At 37.1% G+C, this 25,011-nt stretch overlaps 2 protein-coding genes across 2 annotated transcripts; one reads left to right on the forward strand and one right to left on the reverse strand.

Annotated features, from left to right (window-relative positions):
• Window positions 1–8,469: 8,469 nt before the first annotated feature.
• Window positions 8,470–11,267, reverse strand: LOC131787329 (RING-box protein 1). Its single transcript, XM_059104445.2, has 6 exons — window positions 11,143–11,267; window positions 11,022–11,049; window positions 10,888–10,938; window positions 10,353–10,423; window positions 9,534–9,619; window positions 8,470–8,676 (listed from the first exon to the last, which is right to left on the reverse strand). The coding sequence occupies exons 1-6, from the start codon at window positions 11,230–11,232 to the stop codon at window positions 8,664–8,666; spliced, it is 339 nt and encodes a 112-aa protein (XP_058960428.1). The 5' UTR covers window positions 11,233–11,267; the 3' UTR covers window positions 8,470–8,663.
• A 48-nt stretch (window positions 11,268–11,315) lies between these two features.
• Window positions 11,316–24,777, forward strand: LOC131787430 (uncharacterized). The gene is made up of 21 exons (XM_059104541.2): window positions 11,316–11,637; window positions 12,549–12,649; window positions 13,366–13,435; window positions 14,190–14,409; window positions 15,135–15,234; window positions 15,468–15,511; window positions 16,135–16,212; window positions 16,398–16,506; window positions 16,617–16,704; window positions 17,139–17,203; window positions 17,829–17,935; window positions 18,540–18,597; window positions 18,927–18,983; window positions 19,365–19,464; window positions 20,093–20,132; window positions 20,234–20,285; window positions 20,446–20,560; window positions 20,899–20,982; window positions 21,207–21,333; window positions 22,193–22,283; window positions 22,629–24,777. The coding sequence occupies exons 1-21, from the start codon at window positions 11,439–11,441 to the stop codon at window positions 22,713–22,715; spliced, it is 1,992 nt and encodes a 663-aa protein (XP_058960524.2). The 5' UTR covers window positions 11,316–11,438; the 3' UTR covers window positions 22,716–24,777.
• The last annotated feature ends 234 nt before the right edge of the window (window positions 24,778–25,011 follow it).

Consider the following 25,011-nt stretch of genomic DNA (forward strand, 5'->3'; position numbering starts at 1 on the left):
TTGATAAAAACGTATTGGAAATTTGATTTGCTGTCAGGCTCAGAGACTGAAACAAACCACAATTGTTGACTAGATTCTTCCTCACTCTCTCGCCCACCCTCTCTATCTAACTTCCTCTTCCACCAATTAAGTCAATTCGTAATTTTTCTAGGAATATGGGTCTGAATGTTCCATAAAGTTTGTCCAGGATTGAAATATGATCGTAATTCAAATCCACAAAGTAAATTTTCAAATCGGGCCGTGATTTTTCAAGTTTGTGGATTATCTCCCTTACAACCTTTTCCCTTCCTCAATCTGGATGGTTCTTTCACATTGATTTGTTATGACTTCCTATGATAATAATTTAAGTTTGCTTCTTTTTTCGGAAAATAATAATTCTAGGATTATTATCGAAGTATCGACGCATACTGACACAATTGTTAACAATAGCGATATAATGTCAAAACAGCAAATATTCATTGAGTTATGGAAACCATTCGTTAACCTGCGATCAAGCGAAAAAAGAATACCTGATCGCAGGTTAACTATTGGTCAGGTTCGTCGACCGAAGTGTTGCCTTAGCTTTGCGGACCGGATGGACCCCAAACCTTAGTCTCGTTAATGATATGAAACAGTAAATACATCCGTTGTTTTGATTGTGCGTTTATCTGCCATCAGCTGTTTATAGTCTGGCGCAAGCTTTACAAAAGTCATCAAGAGTGGTTAAGTTCAATTCTCGAAAAAAATAAAAACAAATATCAAACACTCCTGATCTCAATTATTCAATATTCCCACTTCAATAAAAAGGTTGACCGAAATACTACCGTGTTAACGCGCTTGTAGGGGTCAAATAGACACAGTCGGCTGAATCAGTCATTCCTTGCCGTCTTTTTCAGGATTATTCTCTCTGTGTGAGGGCCAAGATTGACTGAGGGACCTAGTAAAAAGGAACAGCTGAGCTGATTTCACTCCATAACTGAACAGAGAAGAAAGAGGTGAAACTGGACAAATTGTGCGGTAAATCGAAGGGGGCAAACAGCCATGTTGTTACCCTCATGGATGATTAAGGCTTTTATTCGATGTCTATTATTTTTGGAGGTTCCAGTTCATTTGTTTCAAAAACTACAAAGCTGTGAAGAAACCTCTGAGTATTTACTCAATCGACGAATGCCTGCTCCAGTTTTTTGCTTGTCTTGTATTAAAAAGCGTCAATATCTCTCGCGAAAACCATTTTCCGCTTCAGCTCAGCTCAACGGGACAAAAATGTAGAACTATTTCATTGTTCGATTGAAAGCAGGTCTACGTGATCGAAGGAAAACTACATATCTACATACTTACCTGTAAAAAAAAATTGGACGACTCTTGACTTGCTTATGAACTGCTGGAAAAATTTACATGCGTATGTACGTGTTTGAATCTTCACTTTGAGGTACGTGCCGTAGATGTCTTGAACGAGGTCCAAACTCAAACCACATAGAAATCTGATATTTCAATAACATACTCTAGTGTTTGTCTGCATTCGAATTTGCATTACAAAACGATTGCTGTGTAACCTTTGACTTCAAATCCTGCTAACGGCTGCTAGTTAAATTAAGAGATTTTCAAGCCCACCAAAAGTAATAATATTCGTTTCCCGAATACATCCGGATCTCATTCACGTTTTGTGAAAGGCCATCACTGGTTCCCGCTCAGAGGAGACCAACTAAGGACTGGTTTTTCCATCTGATCCGTGGACGTTTGGTTAATTTTTTCAAGTCACGTTTGAATATAAGTGGTCGATAAAGGATGAAAGACTACTGGAATTTTATTTCTTTTAATGAGATGCTTGTCGCTAGTATTACCATAATCCATAGACACAGCATGGAGCATTATTAAAGCACGTCCTGCTCTTAAATTCTCATCCTTCTTTAAGGCATCTAGGAAGTTGTCACAGTTTGTTGCCGTTTGGGGTTTTTTCTGTCTAAATTAGCGGAAACAGAGTTCTTGACGACAGTCCAATATGGCATATATTGTAACAAATCCCTATGTTAAAAAATCGATGTTACTATGTTACATTCGACATTATATTGCCTGTGTAGCAGAGAATGAGTTCCAATTAGGTACAATATTCAACCGCTGTTCAAGAAAGGAGCCCACGACCTTCCAGATATTATTAAGACCTGCAGCATAGCTCTGTAGTATTACAATGAGTGGCTAGTGCCAGTGCCCAGCCAGTCATTTGAAGGGCTGAAAAACAGGTGAATGTCTTTTAAAGTGTTTGTTTTTTTCTATTGGTATGCAAGTTTTTTTGTTTGTTGCCGTGGGTTTTGTTGTTGTTTTAGGGGTAGCCAGTTGAAGTCAGCTCAAAATCTTCGATCACCATCGCAACTGAATTGCATAGATATAAATAAAGGTATTTGAAATTAATTAAGAAAATCCTAGAGCGAGTTAGTTTGGGAATGATAACCCTTTCACCCCTAAGATCCAAATGTTAATTCTTCGCGATGTTTTTCATACATTTCTCGTAATATAAGCTTTGAGAATTTGGTTTTAAATCAAGACAGCATCTTTCAAATGAATTTTTTTTCATTTCTTAAGACCTTTCTGCTTGGTATTGTACTGGTATCGTATGGAGAAATGTTTGTTTGGACTTTCCCGGAAGTGCATGAAAATGTAAATCTTCCAAATAAGCGCAGATCATGATCGTTCCAACTAGAATGAATCGTTGGGTTGTTATAGTATTTAATAACTTCTGGTCATAACAGATCTACAAGAATTTGCATTTGCATTTGCAATTTGCATTTGTTCAAGAGACACATTTTTATCATGGACAGACCAACCCAATGATTCGAGGTCATGTGATGCGGGAATAAAGTACCGATTCTACCATTTTAATCAGGGAGGGGCTTTTTTCCGAATCCCTTTTCGGCCTATGGCGGTTCACTTCCCGTGTTCCTATGTTTTCAAACGCATCTAAGTTTAAGCGTTTCATGGCAGTTCGTATGTGTCAGTGATGTGTTCGTATGTGTCCCCTGATGAAGGCACTAGACAGGAGTGTCGAAACGTTGGGTCTATGAATCGTAACTTGTTCGGTTACATTCATTAAATCTGCAAACCAGAGTAGCGTCAAACTATGTCTGTGTGTCGGTGAATATTGAACAGAGACACCTTCTCTCGCTGAAGCCTGAACTGTAAAGGAAAGGAAATTTGAGGCGACGAGAAGTCACAACCGATGTGTAATGAGATAACCAATTTATATCCGAAGAAGACCATTGTAATTAAGAATCATCTTCAAAGTCATAACATATCGTCAAAAAGGAAATTAAATTCTGTTGATTTTAAATATGCAAGTCTTGCAAGTCGCGGGGGTAGATATCTCTAGAAAATATCTGATAGATGTTGATTCTGAAACTTTTCCCTTCGTCCGATCAAAATGAGTGTTTTCCCCCCACCTAAACCAAATTTCCATTTCTTCGTCCGTCCAGTTATTTCCCTAATTGATAATTGAACTGCACGTTTCAAAAAAAAAATGACAGCAAAAATGAAACCATGGATTTGATCAGGCATGAATCAGTCATCAGGTTTAAACTACAGTTTCAGATGACTTCAGTCAACAAAAGACTGAAATTTTTTAAATCGGTGGGATGATCATATCTTCCGCTATAAACCTAAAACCTTAGACCAAGAACGATAAAAAAGAGGAGACTTTAGTTTGTGCGTTTTGCTAAGGGTCTCAATGGGGTGATGGCTTTTACGGCTAACGGTTAATATCTCTCCAATACGGCAACGGAAATATTTTGACAGTTAATTTTTTTGACTAACGGTTAAAATTTGTCATTTTTACTCTTAACGGCTTATTATTTTTTTTAGCCGCTTTACGGCTAATGGTTAGCCCTAGCGCGACCGGTGACCTTCCGTAAAGAAATTACCATATTTGTCGGTATTTGATTTGCTTCCCGCTTTCTTTAGGATGTTAAGTCTGTTTCATTATGCTATATTTGTAACAAATATCAATAACTCACCGAAAAAGGCTTTCTGAGCGATCATGTTTTTATTTTGAGATCGAAAGTTCGAGCGAAGACGTCATAACCATTGAGCAGTAAATCAATGACGTCACAAGTGAGACCCAACTGTTGTCACGAAATAAATATTTTGTCTCATTTGACGTCAAAAGTCTTCAACTAAGGTTTAAATCTTGATGTACAAATTTTTTTTTCTGTCTTCTCTGTGATCACCTTCTTTAGGAGGCATTTAGGCAAAGCACGGTTAAAGACGCCCAATTATTTGGTTTCACATGATTACGTAATAATACTAATTCACAGTGACTATTTTGGGAAGTTTGAATTTTGCCCCACCCCCCACAGCGAACATTATAATGCAACGGCGCAAGTTTTCAGTGTGATGGAGTCTCCTGGTTCTTACAACCTAGCCATTTTCTATTTTCGTAACTTTGAAGTAGTGCGACATAAAAATATCGACTATGGAAGCTATCACTTAATATAAAAAATATAACTCCATTGAATGACACTTTCCTATACTTGATGATTCGAAAAAAAATAGGCCTCGTAATTGGATATATTCCGCTAAGGACTACTTAAAGAATACTATTTCCTCTTGATTTTCAGCCAGGGCTAAGTTATTCGGTTGCTTTTAAAATATGTTGGGGGCACTCTTCCGATAATACCATTTTATAACTATCCGAGCGCAAGGGCAGAACCGGGGAATATTGGCCCGATCGAGGTCGCGGTAGTGAGGACCGAGTGTAACAAAGTCTGTCTAAAAACCAGCGAGAACTAATATTTCCTAGTACGACCAGAGCAAACGAAGTTAGTAAATGGTTTAGTATATGGCACTCCAGGACCGAACTTGTTTATTCAGTTGAATTTGCTGACTTTCGAGAACAAAAATACACGGCTTATGACAGTCATTGTAGAAACCGTCCGTTTAGCAAATTCCGGCCGAGTAATTTACCTCAGGAGTACCCTGCCGTCTTATAATAAACTGTAGCAGGATCCGAAGTAAAAATAAAAATAAAAATAAAAAAGAAGAAAAAGAAAATCAAAGAAATATTGAATGAGGATCGGGGAGGCCGTCGGCCTGTAGCTTCCATCTCTGAATGTGATTGAAATGTTTCTCATTCAATTTCCTAATTACCGAAAAATTTTTTTCTGAATGGTAGAGTCATTATTTTTAGATATGAAACTACTACTTACTTGGCACATTCACATCCGTTTAACGTCGAACTTCAGTTTGTTGCAAGCGACCAGCCGGAAATTTTGTATGTATTGTAATAGCTGATACTATCGTATTTTTAGCAGATCTTTTTCGCTTTCTTTGAGGAGTGCTCTTTAAACTGTCAAAAATCTTGTTGCAGACAAATTGTTGAGACAGCGTAATTCATGATCAACCCTCTCACTCTTCAAAACTAAAGAAAAATCCTCCGCGCTATCTGTTTTATATTTCTTGTGATTTAAGCTTTTAAAATTTGGTGTTGATTACAGCATTATTTCCTAGCAGGAGCTCATGAACGAAAATGGGCTCCTGCTAGCTCCTAGTTAATGTCTTTAGTTCTTCTCATCACATTTTGCTTGAACCTGTATTGCTATGGTATGAGTTTGGCTTTTTCTGGGATTGAAAAAGGTTGATATGACTTATTTTGGTCATTATGTTTGGGACTAGTCGGTATCCGATAGCGCTGATGGAAAAATGCTGGAGAAGAAAATAAAACTTATGTTGCGTTTGATTGTCGAGTGGTATTTATACATCCCATTGCAAAGAGTTAAAGGGACCTTAAAAGTCCCAGCTCAAAAATTTGGGTCGCCGTTGCGACACCGACCTTGTCCACACAGGTCATCCTCAGAAGAGCTTAATAGAACAAAAGTTGTATCTGTAATTTCACTTCACGCGACATGTGTGGGAACTTGAACCCCAGACCAATTTAATGAAACGTAAAAGGTGTTAAAAGAAATGGGATAGCTCAAAACACAAGACTACTAAAATTATACGCGCTAAATTACTGTGATGAGGCTGTAAACTGTGCAAGGAAATGGCCTAAAAAATTTGCGCATGCGCAAATTACTACTTCATACAACAGTGTTTTCATTTATAATGGCAGTCCATCCTGTAAAGTCCTCCCCTTGTACTCTGTTAGCGAAGACTGATCCCCACTCGTATCCCCTGAAAACCATGTAATTCACCCCTCCCCCCAAAAAAGAGCGAAAAATCACCCAAACCCCCAAGCTGTAAGTGGAGACAGTTCCCTTTGATACTATGAGAACTTTCTTTTAAAATTGGCGACTACCACATCTGTTTATCTGAAAGGTGACCCTAAGGCATTGACTCAGTCTCCTAACAAAACCAGGAGAAAAGCGGAAAACAGACTTGATAGACAGCAGCTTGTGAATTCCGACAAAATTTTTTGTTTGTTTGTCGTTTGATGTCGCTGCTTTCTAAAATTGTAACCACCAAAAAAATTTCTTGTAAGAGCTCGAGGAAAAATTGTGCAAACAAAATAAAATTGAAACAAACCAGTTTTTCTTTCCAAACAGCTCCACCTCTACTTGCGTGCGCTACGTTATCAAGAAGGTCGAGGAACTCAGAAAACCTCAGTTGGTCGACAGAAATGGACGCTAAATGTTGAGCAAGATAATGGGTTTCATGTTTCTGCTCATGAATATAAAACAGCTTCCTGAATATTCAAAGGCTATGAATTTTGAAAATTGGCAAGCTTGCATTTCGATCGTCTTAACCGGTCGCATAACAACCACTTAAACAGGAAATTGGTTTTTTTGTTTTTGTTTTGTTTTTTAAATATATAAACACATGCCGCTTATAATTCACCTGCAATACACGAAGTCTCTTGATCTCGGACTAGTACAAAATTGAAACTGGTGGCTGTGCATCACGTCGTATTTTCGAAGAACTAGCAATTTAATATATCTTGCGTCCAGTGGCCATTTTTAGGAACTCCACCCTTAGCAAATAGGTTATATCAAATGACAAAACATATGTTGTCAAGTGATATCTTATGGTTTTGCACCCAACTTCAGTTTGATATTTAATACTCATGCTTCTGAATAGGAGCACATGTTGCTGTCTTTACTCTAGACTACAAAAAGTCCCTCTTTTTTTGGCAAATCCGCCATGCAAGTCAAAAATATCATCCGAAAAAAAAAATTATATTAGCGCGCCGCGCGGACGCCTCGTGCAACTTACTCCCAGAGTTACGAGTGGCGTCCTAGCGGACATACTTTTTTTTTTTTGCTAACTTTCTCGAACTCGCGCTTAAAGTTCAAGTTGTTTGGCGTCGATAACATTGTGCTGACAGGAATAAAAGGGTGAGCTGAGCAAAATCATTTGGTTATGATTTTAGATTTTTGCAGGGCGCTTATGCGAGATTATTTTCTTACTTTTACCAGGTTTACAGTGTTCAGATCATTTCATCTTCTTTGTCTCGCTTCGAATAACAGTCTTGTAAACTTTGGTTTGTAACATTTGCTCACTTTATCGTAACGAACACCTTCTCAAGCTACCGCTTAACCCTTTCACTCCCACAAGTGACCAAGAGAGAATTTCTCCTTACAGTGTCAATACAATATCAAGCAGGCGGGTGATGAGAATAGAGAAGAATATCAATCATAGGATTATTAGTTGATCCAATACCAAATTCTCTGAACTAACATCATAATAATTGTATGGCAGATAGTAAGAAGAATTACTAATTAGATCTTGAGAGTGAAAGGGTTAAAAACCAGCCACTGCGCTTCTCAGTGCAGTTGTTTCAAAAGTTCATTACGAAGCTACAACGGTTCAAAATAAGACGGTGGTAAACACCCCCGAGGCAACAATTTTGATAAATTATTTTTCTCAGCGTTCTCTTCAGGCAACCAGCCAGAAGATTGTTAGAAATCCTTGTGAAACTCAAACATCACAGAGAGCTGTGTTTATGAGGAAAATATATGTATAATTTCTATCTAGCCCTTTCCCAGCCCCCTAAAAATTTTTCCATCCCCGAGAGGAGTCTTCTCGGCAGACCTTCGTCCTGTTGATTGACCTTACGCAAAAGAGCTGCAAAGCCATATTCGTCCCAAGTCCTTTCCCTTCCTCCTTCCGGAGGAAGAAGTTTCGAGAAGTTGCTGTCTAGCAACACCGTCGTTCTAGACAATGAAGTAACGCTAGTGCTCTAAAGCTAAATCTGAATTAAAAATTAATTGCAATGGAGAATTTCTTGATGAAAGTTGTCTTAACCTTTCCACAGGCTTACCTTGTGGGCTGATAATCAATAGATCTGGCTATGTCAAACATGTTGCAAGGTGTTTCGATCCATAATCGTGTATGACACGTTTACTTAGCTGTTGGAATACTGTTTTTTTTAGCAGAATCTCTAATTCATTTAAACTCTAACTTATTATTGAAAATGGAGGTAATTCTGGCAAAATTTGACACAGTGAGAGATAAAACTTCTTTGCAGCAAATTATAACCTATTCAATACTGTAACAAACAAGAAAGGATTGAAGAGAAAAGGTTTTATTTTGATTACTGAAAAGGGACAAAAAGTACAACAAACCTTGCAGAAATTAATTAATTAATTAATTTTTACAAGATTGAAAAAAAGCAATGTTTTATGATAACTATTTTTGCATATAGCTAAATGCTGCTCGCATAACAAGAGGACCACCAGTAATGAAGGAGGTATAATTCACCTTTAGCGACCATACCTAAAACACAAGATTAATGAAAAATTGTTTCACTTTTGTGTTTGAATAACAAGTACTACAGTGCTTTCACTCCAATGATTGTATAGGCAACTCTTCCTATGGATTACTTGATGTCGCCTTGTAAATCAGTTAGAAGAAATTGGTGTTATATCAAGGTGACACCTTCCAGCATATTAACCCATCTTTTCTTTTCAACTGTTTGTTGAACAATATTATGAAATCATCACTCAAAGATAATTAAGTGTTAAATAACAATTCTGTACTTTTAAAAGATTGTTTCATTTTTGTTGAATAGCAAAGAAACTGATTTTAACAATTTCAATAACTTCCATCCAGCCAGAACTTATTCCCGTTTCCCTGGCATGGGGCAACTGCGAGTATCACTACCCTCCCCTGGATGGGAAGTTAGTCCATCACAACATTACCCACATTTCATCAGGCTTCCCTAAAAATTTAGCAGAAGCCATTTAAACTCCTGGTTGGAGAAGGGAGTCCAGTGCACTGAACACTAGACCACTGTGTCTCCCATACTATGGTAATTTGTATTTCAGGAAGTAGATTAACACTTCAACTCCCGTGAGTGACCAAGACAGAATTTCTCCTCACAATATTAATACAATATCAACTGGATAAGTGATGAGAATAAAGAAAAAAAAAACAATTTGAAGATAATTAGTTGATCCAATACTAAATTCTCTGAACTGACATTATTAGAATTGTATGGTTGATATTAAAGAGAATTCTCTTTCATTTTAGCATAGTAAAAGCATAATAGAAAAAACTTGGATGACATCATAGAAAGAAAAAGGATTTTTTTCTCTCAGTTTTTTAGATTCAGGCAACATGAGATAACTTACTTTTGGAATTCCCATTCCCTGTTATCCAGAGGACAAACTTGACGAGTCTTTAACCAGCGAGAGATGCAGTGGAAGTGGAAAGCATGCTGCAGAAGAAAATACAAGGAGAAAACTGAAATGGCATAGGTGACTAAGTTATTCTTGTCCAATATTTCATTTCATAGGCATTGCAAGATACAAACTTCTCAACATACATATCTAAAGAAAAAAAACAGCAGCATTTCCAGCCATTATTAGCTCATTTTCATTGTTTTATTTCTCAGTAAATGGATCAAGACAGGGAGAACTGCCTTAGATCCTTGCATTTCTATGGCCTCAGCTATGAGTAAATAAGGTTTTGTTATTGAAATAAAGGTATTATAAATAACAATGATGTAAATAGTGCGATTTAAATCAAAATCAACATAGATTAAGGTGCACTTAATTAACACAGGTGCATTGCTAATTTCCTTTAATTAACTAAGGTAGCTTGTAAACAGTGCCTATCATTTTTCTTTGTCCCATGCTTGTGACAGACAAAAAAACATCATTCTCTATTTCTTTACTGAGCTCAAAACTTACCATCTCTCTTATTTCTAACTACAAACATTACGCTATCGACATTGCTGATCCTAGCAGTATGAAGGGCGTGTATCATATGAACTTCGTAACAGACCTTGCTCGCCATGGAGTCTCTGTGGCTTAGTGGTAGAGCATCAAAGTGCGAAATCCAAAGGTCTGAGGTTTGATTCCTCATGGGGACTCAGAATTTTTTCTTTGTCCTACACTCATGACAACATGAAAAAAACATCATTCTCCAATGCCTATCATTGCACTTACATTACAAACACCCCATGCAACTGTGCACTCTTCACTTGTTGCAGAAGCCTGGTTTGCTTGGCATTCTATACCTGAAATAAAAGCAATGCTGGAAATCGATATGGCATACAGCACATGTCCAAGGACTGTTTTTAAATAATACAGTTGCAGAGTATTTTTCCTTCCAAGTGTCTCATCTTTAATTTTCTGGGTTCCTGTTGGTTGCTATTCAGTAGCTAGACTGTAGTACACTGACTTCTTTAAATACTTCTCTGGAGAAAAAGAACGAACAATATAAAAACTGTATCATATACATAGAGTTTTAGGTTTTTGTACTAATACAGCCGTTTTCAAGCAGTCAAAACTGCCATTCCGGTACCGTCGCATCTAAACTTTTCAGAACTATCGCAAATGCAGTCAAGGAATTAAAAGTTTTTGACTAAATATGGACAGAAGACAATCAATTAATAAAAGACACAAGTTGTACCCTTATTCTGACAGACTGATGACATCCACGTTACAACAATTATCGTTTAACTGTTTCACCATGACTTACATAAATCCATTATATGATTTCTACAGATGGCGCAGTTATCAACCACAATATCTGGAAAATGAAACAAAATTTGTTTCCTAAGTAACAATTGAAACGATTTTCAGGACTTTTGGAGGAAAAAGTGTTCGACTTACCCCAAGCCCAAAGAGCAACGGCATTCCACTAAAAGAAATAGAAAGAAAGAATCACTTTCAACCCACAGAATGTCCACAGAAACTGATACGACTGAAAATGATGATCAGGAAATTTAGTTACCTTCTTAACTTCGAACCTTTTCTTGTTGGAACCTGAAGATGTCGATGAAACTGCAGGGGAGTCGACTTCCATTCGTTCGGATTCCGCCATTTTTGCTGAAATTGGCTATTATCCGTAATGCGCAAGCCCAGTATTGTATCCTCACCCGTTTGCAAAGCAGCCAAGCCTTCAAAATGTCGGCCTTCCTGTCGATCGCGAGCAGGGCTTCTTGATTTTCTTTAGATCGTTTCATTTTTCTCACGATTATGTAGTTCTGTTCATTTTTATCAAATAATATTTATAAAGTACACTTGAACATGGCTGCTCTAGCTCGGTCCTTGAGAGGTAGTGGCAATATAACGAATCTTTATGGTGCGCTATCGTGGGAGAGATGTAATCTGGCTGTGGTACGTTCTTCAAGATGGCAACAGAAAAGGTTTATGTCGAACCCTTTGCAGGGAAAGACAGTTCGTATAGGCTGTGCCTCTGGATTCTGGGGAGATTCAATGTTGGCAGGTAAAGAAAACTGCATACCGCATAACAATAAAGCAATTTGCGACATTGGCTATAAATTGATCCTTTAACCCTTGAACTCTCGTGAGTGACCAAGACAGAATTTCTCCTTACAATATCAATACAATATCAACCAGATAAGTGATGAGAATAAAGAAAAATATCAATTTGGGTATAGTTGATAATGTACATAAAAAAAAATGCGCATCAGATTGGCTGAAAATGAGTGCATTCCCATGTAACACAATTGCAAAGTTGTAACAAGAATGCAAAGTACAAACAGTGCACAGACATTTTCAAAATTTTGTCTGTCTTGACTTTCTTCAATGTTTTTTCATGCACATTATTAACAAGTAATAACATGATTTCTCTTGCAATTTGGTGTTATATGAAATTTGTAAATTGGTCAAAGACTGCAAATTGCTCTCGCAATTTTGTTGTGTTTGGAAAATTTACTTGTGCTCAGAAACACCAAATTGCACTCAGAATTGTGTCATTACCTTACTAACTCTCATAAGTGATTAAAATGTAACTTCTCTTTATAATATACCAATATTATCCAGCTAAAAGGTAATGAGAATACTCTAACTCATCAGGAAGAAGCTGTCATCTTGATCTAACATCAAATTCTTGTAAATAATCTACAAATAAATGTGATGCAGCTAGAGGGGAGAATTAGCAATCAGATTGCAATGGTTAGTGATGCCCAGCTCTTGCCTGTGGTCCTAGGCTTGTACCTAAAATATAGCTCTGGTACTGCCAGAGATCATTGACTTCTACAGGTAATTATGATTTGATTCAGAAACATTGGGGAAAAAGCCACCTCAAGGAAAGGCCATAATCAAAGTCTTATTTAGATATGTAATTTGCATAGCATCCTATTAATTCTACCTACTTTTTCATTTTCATTGTAGCACCACAGCTTGTTTCCGAGGGCAATATAGATTATCTTGTGTCTGATTACTTGTCGGAAATCACAATGTCACTTCTGACAGCAGCTAAAAGAAAATCTCCTGTAAGCACACTGTATATGTTACTGTTTAATTTAATTTTTATCCTTGATTTTAATTGTAATATTCTTTGTGTTATCATTACTTAAATTATCATTCACATACATGCCCTAGAACAAGAGGAAATAGCATTTAAGCAAGGAAAAAGTACATTAGATTAATATAAGCTCAAATTATAATTTTACAATATATATTATGTGATAATGTCATTTGTTTATAATCTCTGTGAATAATGGGGCGAGTTGCTGTTGGTTTCTTGGGATCAATTTCAGTATCTGAAATGACGAAGGGCTAACGCTTAAAAGGCCAGCTTTGAAACTCTTTACGATGGCCAGTTTATCCTATCAACTCAGTTGATAATACTAAATCATCCTAAATCTCCCACTGATGCAACACCACAGTTTCCTTAGAAACTTACCCCCTTAATTCTCTGAAGAATGTGTGTGGATGGTAACCAGTCAACTCGCCGACGGACCAACTTGCCGACGCCAACTCGCCGACGTATAAAATCGAGTAGAGACGTCGGCGAGTTTTTTTTTTTTTTTTTTTTAACATTTTTTTTATTTTCACTTAAAGCACAAATACTAGAATAATACAAACAAATACAAAGTTAATTACACTAACGCTGACCGTAATTCGTGTGGATACACAGGTTTTGTTTGTTACTTTATTTAACTGTAGTAAATAATAAACAGTAGGAGTGATTATTCGACTTTTTCAGACTATGGGGTATGCACCTGACTTCATACAGTCTGTTATGAAAGTACTCATCAAACCCATAAAGAAAAAAGGTAGGGGGTGACTGGGTACCACTATTGTCAAACAATAATCAGACTTAAGTTGAAGGTACTGAATCAAATGCTTCTTATAGCTCAGTAACTGAATACTCTATTCAACAAATACATTCTATGGTGCGGTACATCTGTTCAGTAATAGATCACAGATGATGTCCAAATGAGGAAAGAACGAAAAAGTGGCACACGTGGCGCAGCTGAGTATGTCACCTGGGTATATCACTGATGATGTAGTCTATGATCTATCACTGTACAGACCCATGGCAGTATAGAATCTAATTGTTTTATATGATAGAAAAGCATAATGTTCTTAGTGGTGACATCATCTATGCCTCTGTCCTCCAACAGATCATAAATACAAAACCATCAAAATATGTGAAAGATTCAGCTTACAATACAATCAAGAAATTAAGTATAAGTTAGAATGAACTTGATTTACTAAAACAAACAATGAGAAACATTGTGCTTTGTTGATGTTATCTAAAGAGGTAATGAATGACTTTATCTCAAATGAAGCCTTGTGTAAGGTTCAGTTCATCATTTAATCAAGAAATTAGTTGTAAGTTAGAATGAACTTAGTTAATAACATAGCCATTCCCTTAAAATGAGGAGGAGATAGAAGCTTTGTTCAGGACAATTCTATGTTCACTAGAGTGGTAATGACTGACTTTTTCTCAAATGAAGCCTTGAACAAAGTTCTCCATTTCTTGAAGCATTTCTCTTCAATCCAGATTTCTTATTCAACATTCAGGTATTCGTGTGGTCAGTAATGCAGGAGGAGTCAATCCACATGAGTGCGCCAAAGCTTTGATTGCTGTGGCAGAAGAAGCTCAAACTGACTTAAAAGTTGCCGTTGTCACTGGAGATGATCTTATGGGGGACATTGAACAAATAAAGCAGGCTGGCATTAAAGAGATGACAAGTGGTCAAGACTTCCCAGACAGTGTTGTCAGCATGAATGCATATATAGGGTAAGAAACAGTGGGTACTCATTTGGTAAGATACTCTTACAGGCCCCTTCCACTATTATGAGTGTCATTTCAAGCTCAAGAATTGAGACAAATGAACCCTGACACCTGATACACTTGACTTCTTGTGCAAGGTTCCTGTGATGCCCATTGAAAAATTAACCCTTTACACCCTAACACCAGCATGCATATTCTCCATACTGTTCTCTTAAAAAAATAAAATGTTGACAGGAAGAATTTTTTTTTGAAATCAAGAGCATCTACTAATTGGTGATCATTCCCTTTATTTTTTTTTTGACCTTAATGTTGAATTCAGGGGTGATATTGTAAGGAGAAATTAGTTTCAAGTCACCACTAGGGGTCAAATGGTTGACCCTTTAACTCTTAGAAGTGATTAAAGTGTGACTTCTCCCTCTAATAACCATACATTATCCAACAAGCAGGTAATAAGAATACACAAACGTATCAGGTTAAAGTTTTTATCTTGATCTAACACCAAATTCTTGCAGCTATTTTACAAGGAAATGTGTAGCAGCTAGAGGGGAGAATTAACATTCAGATCCATGGGAGTGAAAGGGTTAAGTAACTAATGGAGCCCCCTTGCCAAATTGTTATTATTTTCAATAATATTTTTATTATGTTTAAGTAGGTGATATTTGTAGGACATTGATTTTTGTTTTTGTTGAAAAAGCTACTTTCATTAATTTTTATTTTTGTTTAATTATTAGAGCCCTTCCCATTGTAAGGGCCTTGGAACTTGGTGCAGATGTAGTTCTTACTGGAAGATGTGTTGACAGTGCATTGGTTCTTGGCCCTCTTATGTATGAGGTAAACCCCTTCTATATTGACAGCTTATCCTGTGCATTAAAAAAAAAATGTTCTGCTAAAATCAGTTAAAAATGTAAATTTCATGTTTTAACCTGCATTAATCCAAAATTTTTGCCATAGCTCCATGAATTTTGCCTAACTAGTTCTCCCTGCTAGATTACAAAAATACGTGCTTGTTATTGTGTTGACAATGTTATTTAAAATAAAATGTAACATGACATCATCTCTTGTAGTTTGGATGGAAGCCAAATGATTATGATTTACTTGCATCTGGAAGGTTAGATTAAAATAATGTATGGCAAATTACATTATGGATTATATATGATCTAGTTATGGATAGTGAATTTTACATGAGATTTAATATACTTTCAACCAAAACAGAATTCACACCTGCTGAACATGTTTAGTCAAACCTCAAGTATTACCAAATTGTATTTTCAATTTGATAAATTTTTTGAAGGCAACAATCATTGCAGCTTCTAAACTGTATGAAGAAAACATTTAAACTGTGTTTAGCAAAACATCTTTAAAATATGTGAAGCTTTGAATTCTCAAGGTGTTAAGTTTTGGATAATGATAACACATTTTTTTTTTGAAGCATTCAGGGGGCCAGAATCTTAAATTGTCAAACCTGATTAGCCAATTGCATGTTCATAGCTGGTCCAACCTTTCACAATGCTGTCTATGATTCAGAATTTTTTCTGTGCCATTGACGGTGAAGTGGAGAAAAACCAAAACCATCAAAGTTAGTCTTCAGCCTTTGGCCCTGGGCCATACTCATGACCTCAGGCTCAGTTTTTACCCATACAGGCCTCCTGCCCTGTAAATAGTTGATATCTGTGATTATATTATTATATATTTATCCACATATATACTAACTAATAATTTAATGATTTTTAGTTTGGTGGGTCATTTAGTTGAGTGTGGGGCCCAGTGCACTGGAGGAATCTTCACTGACTGGCAGACTGTACATAATTGGTGGGTATCTCAATCTTGAATTTAAATTTTATGGTGAATTTTGCAAAATTGAGTTTTTTAATATTTTGGTAATTTTGGGGGTTGTGGTAACTTTATATTTTGAATAACTTATTGTTGTCTGAACTTTTGTCTATATCTGTTACTTGCATTCTACGTACCAATCAAAGTGGGTTTTATCTCTTTAGGGACAATATCGGTTATCCCATAGCTGAGTGTGCTGCAGATGGAAAGTTTATTCTTTCTAAACCTCCCAACACTGGAGGGCTGGTGTCTCCATCTACTGTAGCTGAACAGGTTTGAGGAAGTTTATTTTTTTGTCATCTTTATTGTTGTTATTATTATTTGTTGCTAAGGTGTTATAAAGGATTAAGCAGGAAACATTTCTCTTTTTTTTTTCCTTCCAGTTGGTTTACGAGCTTGGAGACCCAGCTCAATATGTTCTCCCAGATGTGACTTGCGACTTTACGCAAGTCAGGCTTCAAGGACTCATTGGTGAGTGCTGTAGGCCTACAATATAAATATTCCTTTCTAATTCATTTATACACTTGTTTTTGATATTTGGTGTATACCTGACACACCCATTTGGTTACTCTGTAGAATTCTTTATCGCAGTCAGAAATGTTGTCCCATTTCAAGTGTGCAATGTAACTTTTAAATTGGTTCATTTATGGAATTCATTGTCTTGAAAATATTTTACGTCCAATTTGTCTTTCCACATGCTTTCCAATAAATCCCTCTGTGTATGGTACCTCTTAGACATCTTTATTTTGCCAAGTATATCATAACTTGTCACATTTAATTGTAAATATTAAGCGATATGCTTCCTTTCTGGTGAAGCAATAAGTTGTCTCTGATAATTAGATCTGAAATGTTGATAAGAAGAGCTACTCAGGAGTTGAAATAATTGAACACTCCTTCTGGATTAGGTTATGATGGTGGAGCAGTTCTTGTTCAGGGTGCAGTTGGCAAACCAGCCTCAGATGCGTACAAGGTAAAATTTATTTAGTGAAATAGTAGGAGTGAGTTCCTAAAGAACGTGTGGTGCTGGGTCGGTGGGGGTCTGGGAAAGGAGAAGCAGAGTTGTAAGTGCTTTGCCCATTGTTATTTTTATGCGTGTGAGAATTAAATTGTTTCCTCAAAACTACAGATGTGATCCTTGAAAAGTTCTGCGAGTGCCTCGATCTTTAACCCTTGATTCTTGATCTTCAGGTCTTGATTCTTGATCCTTAAACCTTGATTCTCGAGCCTCAATTCTCTGTTATTACGAGGATCGAGTTTCGTGTCAAGACTGTCGATCTACTTTTTAGCGATACTTTAATTGGGTTTTATCATCTCTGTTGATAAATAAATGTAAATTGGCCGCCGGAAAGATTTAGAAACTCTTTATGGTGGTCAAGTTACATTTATTTAATATGAACTCAGTTGAAATAATCAAATTATTTTAAATACTGCGCGTAAAGTCACAAGTCACCATTTTTGAAACCCATTGTGATACTTATTCCGATTTGCCACTCATCATGTTCCCTTTGATAGTGGATAGTTTTGGTGTCTTTTCTCTATTGGGGGCTATTTGAATTTTTTCACGGACAGATATCATAATTTGTGTTTGGTAACAGGTTTGTGCAACGTACGCAGATGGATTTCGTGCCACAGCTGTTTGTCCTGTTGGAGGGCCGTTTGCTTCACTTAAAGCTAAGAAAACGGGCGAAGCCCTCTTGAAAAGGTAAGGATATTTTGACCCCTACTGAGCTGAGATGGCGTCCGATTGCATGGTTGTTCGAGTCACTTGTTTCGTGTGCAAACTATCGCCTTTTGACTTATACACGAATATACTTTGCCTTAGAAAAGTATACACGATGCAAAAGCTTTATCTTTTTCCAGTTGTAATGTCCTTACAGTGTATATTTAACAATTGGTTCATACGTAAGCGTGCGTTCATCGAGATATGAAGCACGCGGGAAGTTTGGAGAGCACGAAAGATGCGTAAGAGTTGCTCGAGGCGTAGCCGAGAGCAACTCTAGCTTCTTGATTCGTTCTGTGATTGGTCCACAAAACTTCTACCATTCTCTCGACCAATGAAATGCAAAACTAACACCAATCTTGGACACCCGTGTTTTCCCGCGCTTTCCCGCGTTTTCCCGCGCTTTAGGCGAATTACCCTTTTTTGTTTTGAGTTGTTACTGGCTCTTCAGGGTATTTTCCTTTCTTTTGATCGGCCATTGTAATTTTTTTTGGTTTTGGTTTACGACACAAGCGCTTTATGACTCTCCTGCCTCTTTTGGGAATTATCAGCTTCTAATGACTTTAAATTGGCAAAATTTTTATAGGACAAGAAGAATGTTTGAAAATTTAAAGCTGGATGACTACACACGAACTCATATTCAGGTAACAGTTCTGAAAGTGCTGCTGTGATATCGATACCACATGTTGCTGTCCGTTAAATTCTGTTTGCAGTCAATATATCCCTTTAACTCCCATGAGTGACCAAGACAGAATTTCTCCTCACAATATCCATACAATATCAAGCAGACAAGTGATAAGAATAAAGAAAAATATCAATTAGGGGATTATTAATTGATCCGATCACAAATTCTCAGAACTAAAATCAAAAGAATTGTATGGCAGTCATTAAGTTGAATTAATGATGAGATCTTTGGGGTGAAAGGTATATCTGAACAATATCTTTATTAACGCCGTACACAATTCTGTGTCAGGTTTTGGGCTCCGAGGAGACATATGGAAAACATGCCTTTCCAGGGATCATGACAGCAGTAAGTAATTAAAATGGCGTAAGAGACAGTTTTCGAAAGACTTGAGGCACTATGTGAATCTAACAGAAATTTCAGGATCTACTGCAGATTTGTAGGTGTGGAATTAACGAGTTTGGGCTGGTCTGGAAAGTGAGTGTTGGAAAATAAGTGTGGATATGGTGATCGGAGGTTTTTAAGACTCACATGAATGTATTATCTCTCTGGCTATATATGCACCTTTATCCGAGCAAACAGCTTATATTATGGAGGTTTCTCGTCCTTGCACAAGTTTTCTGCTCACAGAAACTTCAATTTCGATAAAACTGCTAAAAAGAACCGCAAACCTGAAGCACAATTTTAAATTAATTGACATTTCACACTGTTTCTTTTTGTATATTGAAGAATCCCAGGGAAGCAGTATTATGGCTGGCAGTTCATCATCAGCAGAAGAAAGCATTGGAATTGTTTGCAATGGAAATTGCTTCCGCTGGAACCAGTATGGGTGAGTTTGAGTATCTTCACTGTCAACATTGCAACGCCAATTCCAAGGCTCAGTGTACTAATTTCAAGGGTCATAACGTCGCCACAGAATCAAAAAGCAAATGAAGAAGAAGGCAAAAACCATAGTTGCGCTAAATTTTTAATATTCATGGTAGCTACTGCACTTATAAGTAAAAATTACCCCAAAATTAGAAAATAAGATGTTCGCGCCTTTAAGGATTTGTTCTAAAACTGATATAAACCTAAGAAAGTAATTTTTAAGCTAATTAATTCCTAATTAGCTTTTTCCTCTGTCACTTTTGCTCCTTGCATTTTTCTGTAGCAACGTTATGGCAGTTAGGCGTATCTTTGTGAAACAAAAAGCCAGCTCGCTCGAAGTCATCGGCGCCCATCCAACCGTTGCTTATACTGATTTCAGTGGCACGAAGAAACTAAACGTGTTACTACCTCTCAATGGACAATATTTCAAGAAATCACGAGGATATTTTCCCTCCCCTACCCCCTCCTACCCCCACTGACCTTTCTTCTGGTTTCCTGGATAGTTTGCTGGTATCCATCCCTACTCCGATCCTGAAAGGTAAAAGATGATGACGTGATGAAAATCACATCGCAGCTTATTTCTTTTGCAGCCCCTGGATTAACTGCCATCGTTGGAGGAAGACCGAGAGTGTAAGATTTGAATTTCTGTTTTCTTTAGTAAAATGTGTGACCACAATTATTTTGTTTTGTCTTCGACCTGTTCATGAAACGTTTCTTCTCTTCTTGTTTAGCTCTCCATTGCTGAGACTGTATTCTTTCTTGTATCCCAAAGACAACGTCAAGGTGGGAAAGTAGTAACCAGTTTTAACTCACATTATCATTCCACAATTACGCCATTTTATCCTAGAAGGGCATCGTAACGCGCAAAATATGTCATGGTATTACACTTAAGAACAAGGCAAATTTTTCAAATTATATTTTGTTTTGTTTTGTTTTGTCTCAGGTTGATATTTTTATGAATGGTGAACATGTGGAAACAGTTTCTCCTTCAGTACCAGATGAACAACCAGCAGCACCTGACAGTGAGACACGCACACATGATGCGGTACCAAAAATTCGTAAGTTTGAGAAATTGCTTGAATCTAAAGGCTGGTTATCACTTACGACAGAGTTGAGGGCGTAATGAAAAGCACAGAGCAATACGATCCAGTGAAAAGTAAACCGATGGAATTGGAAGACTCGAGAAATATCGATTTTTGTTGCTTACGATGCAGTAACAGGTGGATTGAATTTCTGTGTACAAATATTTACTGGGTTCAGTTTTCGGCAAAGATGATGTGGCTGGACGAAAGATGGAGTTACTATTTGCCAGCTATCGAAATGTAAACTATGCAGTTATTTAGCTCAAATGAAGTTGGTGCACCATTAACACTGTTTTTGTGTTCATCCCCTTAAGGAATGCCAAAGGGCCGTTGTACATTTCCACTTAGCTCTTTAGCACTGACGAGGAGTGGTGATAAAGGCAACAACGTCAATATAGGTAAAGTGTATATCCCTATTGCGCCAACTCGTCTGATTCTTCCTCTACATTGAGCGTTTCATCTAACTGTACTTCAGACTTATCCTACTCTTTAGTCTCATGTAAGAGGTCGTGGAGCTTGCAACTCTTTCAAACATGCATCGCCCAACAAATAGAAAATGGAATTGGAAATATAAATACCGCGGAAAGCTTTCTGATTTTGTAACCTTGTGAATCTTTTTCAGGTGTAATTGCTCGCCATCCTTCCTACGTTCCCTTCATACGAGCGGCACTGACCGAGGAAAGTGTCGCGAAATATTTTAGTCACTTATTTCCTTCTCCACCAGAAGAAGGACACTGTAAAGTTAAAAGGTTAGCGTGGCATAAGGGGGAAAATTGGTAGAAAAGGATTTAGCAAAACTTGTTTTATTTTTGCACATTGGTAACGATGAAATCCAAAAACAGGTTTTATTTCTACATTCAACCAAGAGAAGGGCACCTGATATTTGGCGCCGGCTGTCCCACTAAACTAGATTGAACAAATTCCAATAACAAAAAATATTGTTTAACTAAGACGACTTTGAAAAATGGTTATCTGCAAGATACCACTGGCCTCTGTGACGACAAGTTTGCACTTAGAGTACAACCATGGATAGATGGACACAGAACTTTTCCCGAAGAAGTGCCGACCAATTGCTGGAGTCGCAAATACGTATTTAAGAACGACTGTTACATTAAATTAGAGTAAAATTCGGCGCTTCAAAAATCCAGTTGGCTCACAACTGGTGAGGCTTTTACCAGAACAAATCGAGGAGCCGGTGTTGGGAGATCCAGTGTAGTTCCCTTATATCAATCATGAAACATCTCGAAGATTTTTTCTGGTGTTTAAAAGCTAGGCTCATTTTAAGGTGCCGCAACAGTTTATTGTCGTATTGATTGCATTTGAGATATCACGCATCATTTCAATTGACCTTATGCTGATACTGCAAGAACAATCGCAGCAATGCTTTGGTTTTGCACAGTGCTCTAACTCGTTAATTAAAGTTAGGGAAACGAGAGCTGATGTAGGTAGATTACTTAGTGTGAAAACTTGTTTCCATACGGTTAATCATTGTTGATTAAGTTAAGTTTGATATGAGTCTGTCTGAAATCTGTGTGCAGATTGCATTATTCGTCTAATGCCATCCTTAAAAATTGCAAAGTTAAGTAAACTTGCATTTTCTTATTGTAGATATGAACTTCCAGGGATCAACGCATTTAACTTTGTCTTAGAAAATGCTTTAGGAGGCGGCGGGGTGACATCATTACGCAGCGACCCACAGGTGAGGGTTCGGACGCGCAACACGTATTTGCAGCAAGTAAAGTAAAGTCTTGTGGCCATAAAACCTCGGCATCTATTACTTATTGTTCCCTGAAGCTCAGCTGTGTCCTTCGAACGTCTCTTGTGTCAGTGTATCTCTGTAATTTTACTTTGTATATCTCGAAACCCTGGTTTGCATTTTGAAAAATACCATATCATCTGTTATCATTGAACTAAGGTTGAACTGTATCTATGAGCTCATATCCAATTTAAGTTAAAGATCAATTGCTAAGATTCATGCAGAAGTACTCGCTTGGAATTAATCCTGGGTTGTGATGAGATGACGAGTTATGTTTTGTTTTTTCAGGGAAAAGCTCTTGGTCAGATGCTTTTAGACTTCAAGATAAAGAATGTTCCTGATATTTTACCATCTGTCATTGAACCCAGCCTTTGAGGACTAAGCTTAAACTTGTTTACCAGCGACATAACATTTTGATTCCTCAGGCTTTTTTTTATGGAAACACCGATTACGGTTGCCATATTCAAAAAAATTTGAAAATAATCAATCATATTGATTTGGTTTTGTCTGTGACTAATTTGATGTCGAAGTGGGAAGGTAAAGGTTACGTATGAAGACGCGATCACAATTACGTATATTTATTGAACGTATCCTTATCAATGAATGTCCTAAGTTTTGTAACATTTTTTAACGGCTTTTAGCAATCTTAATGGCGTCTTCATCGTTCGAGGAGCATTATCAATCGCGGTATATTTTCCTTCCAGAAAACCGCTTTAATCTTGATCATCGTTAATACATTGCCAGTGTGAACCAAGTAAATCCTTGAGATACCTTATGGAAATTTTTAAAACAACAGCCTCAACAGTTGCATTCGGGCTTGATGATCACGACGGAAATCAGTAGTAACAGAATTCCCATACCTCTGACCATGGTTACACACAAATCTTTTGTGTAACGAAATACGAAAATTAAACAGATAATCGGATAATGGTTTCAGTGGCTAGGTTATTTCCAAATAGAGGGCACCAATGATTGATGCATACATTGCTGGCGTTGCACTATTACTTGTATTTTTAGGCGTATCAACCCTTTGTGATGGGTCACTGTCATTCTTTCATGAGCATAGTACTTCGCTGCGCACGTTGCAAGCTCCGCTATTAAGTTTTTTTAAAACCAAATTTTGCATTAGGAAGCACTGAGTTTTCAAAAAGCTTGGCTCAAGTAGCTATTTAAGTAAGGTATGGGTATAGGCAATTTGTCTTCTTGTGTTGTGAGCACCACCGATCTGAAACTTGACATGTTACGGATTTCCTAGAACGTCGGACCCTTTGGGGCTTCAGTTCCCAAGCAACACCTATAGAGTTTTGGCCCTAGACATCTTTGGTAAATTACAAGTGTAAAGTCTTTTTTAAATTTTCATGTAGGATTAGCAGTCTTTTTCAGTACTGAGAAATGTTGCCCTCACTTTATTTTGATAGGACTGTAGCTTCACCTTTTGTAACGATGCTAATGAGCTTAACCCTTAAACCCTAAGAGTGACTAGCACCTAATTTCTCCTTACCATATCACCCTTGAATCAAACATTAAGGTAATGAGAATAAAGGAAATGATCCTCAACTAAAGAAGTTCTTTATTTTTAAACAAATTTTCTTTGTCAGCATCTTGGGAAATGTACAGTAATTAGTATGGAGAATATGGACATTGATGTCAGCGGGTAACGGATTGAAGGCAATCAATAACTTGAAATATTACACGGCCTTTAGGATTGTGGTAGTCTAAATCGTCGAAAATGATGAATTTAATAACAGTGAATATGCATTTACTTGGATATTTTATGGCGAAATTTACAATCATTTTCATCGGAAAGATCAGTCACAAGATTCAACTCTCAGAATCGATTTGAAAATCAGCATTAAAACCAAACATCAACCGATAAAATATTTATTTTCTTAATGTGTGTACAAATATGTAAACAGTGTTTGTAGAAACTTGTCCAAGTGTGATGATGTCTCTCACGACAATGTTTGTGATAAACAAAGCATGCGTTTCGTAGTATTGTGGTTCGAAATAAGAGGGAAGTGATGTTTGGTGTATAATATGTCTTCTTTAGAAAGTCAACATCTGAGTGAATTTGTCAAGAAAATAACGGATAAGTCTAAGACTTGGTGGACAAACAGGCATTTTGGTTTCTTTAAAAAAGATATGGCCTAGCCTGATGAGGATTTTTAGGAGATCGTTGTGACCTTGCTAAGCTTATATTAGTTGAAAAATAATGACAAGTTTAAATGTAGGAAGTCTTCATGAATGCTACTTTTATCCTAGAACATATTAAAAGAGCCTCCTATAACTTGATTCGCTTTCTTTGTTGGGATGAAACATTAAATGAGGTCTGAGAATTGTGCATTTGCTCAACTGTACATCACAACCTACGGTTTCGCCTCCGTTCCGCATTTCTCCTTGAAAAATAAATTATGTCATTTATCGAGTGGGAATGATTTTCGTCGTTTATTTAGTAAATTTTGGGCCATTGTTAGTTACATTACCCCAATCAACATCCCGTTTGCTGGAATCAGAGTTTCTTGATATGTTTTTACAGTCCTTGATTTATTTACTTTGGATGTCGAAATGGACCAATTATTTTCATCCGGTTTTGATTGCCAGATTGAAACAAAACCAAGTTGGTTTCTTGTCAGTAACTTACTTGTCCAGCACAAAACGGATTGAGGTCTTC

The sequence above is a fragment of the Pocillopora verrucosa genome, chromosome 14, assembly GCF_036669915.1.
Source record: "Pocillopora verrucosa isolate sample1 chromosome 14, ASM3666991v2, whole genome shotgun sequence".
Taxonomy (NCBI): Eukaryota; Metazoa; Cnidaria; class Anthozoa; order Scleractinia; family Pocilloporidae; genus Pocillopora; species Pocillopora verrucosa.

Bases quoted from the DNA above. Each gene is read 5' to 3' on its own strand.
- LOC131787329 (XM_059104445.2), bottom strand. From the start codon at position 11,232: ATGGCGGAATCCGAACGAATGGAAGTCGACTCCCCTGCAGTTTCATCG. The intron at 11,050-11,142 runs GTAACTAAATTT...TATTTCTTTTAG, and splicing joins AAAGGTTCGAAGTTAAGAAG to TGGAATGCCGTTGCTCTTTG. The intron at 10,424-10,887 runs GTAAGTCATGGT...CTTTTATTTCAG, and splicing joins AAATCATATAATGGATTTAT to GTATAGAATGCCAAGCAAAC.
- LOC131787430 (XM_059104541.2), top strand. From the start codon at position 11,439: ATGGCTGCTCTAGCTCGGTCCTTGAGAGGTAGTGGCAATATAACGAAT. The intron at 18,598-18,926 runs GTAACAGTTCTG...ATTCTGTGTCAG, and splicing joins ACACACGAACTCATATTCAG to GTTTTGGGCTCCGAGGAGAC. The intron at 18,984-19,364 runs GTAAGTAATTAA...TGTATATTGAAG, and splicing joins TTCCAGGGATCATGACAGCA to AATCCCAGGGAAGCAGTATT.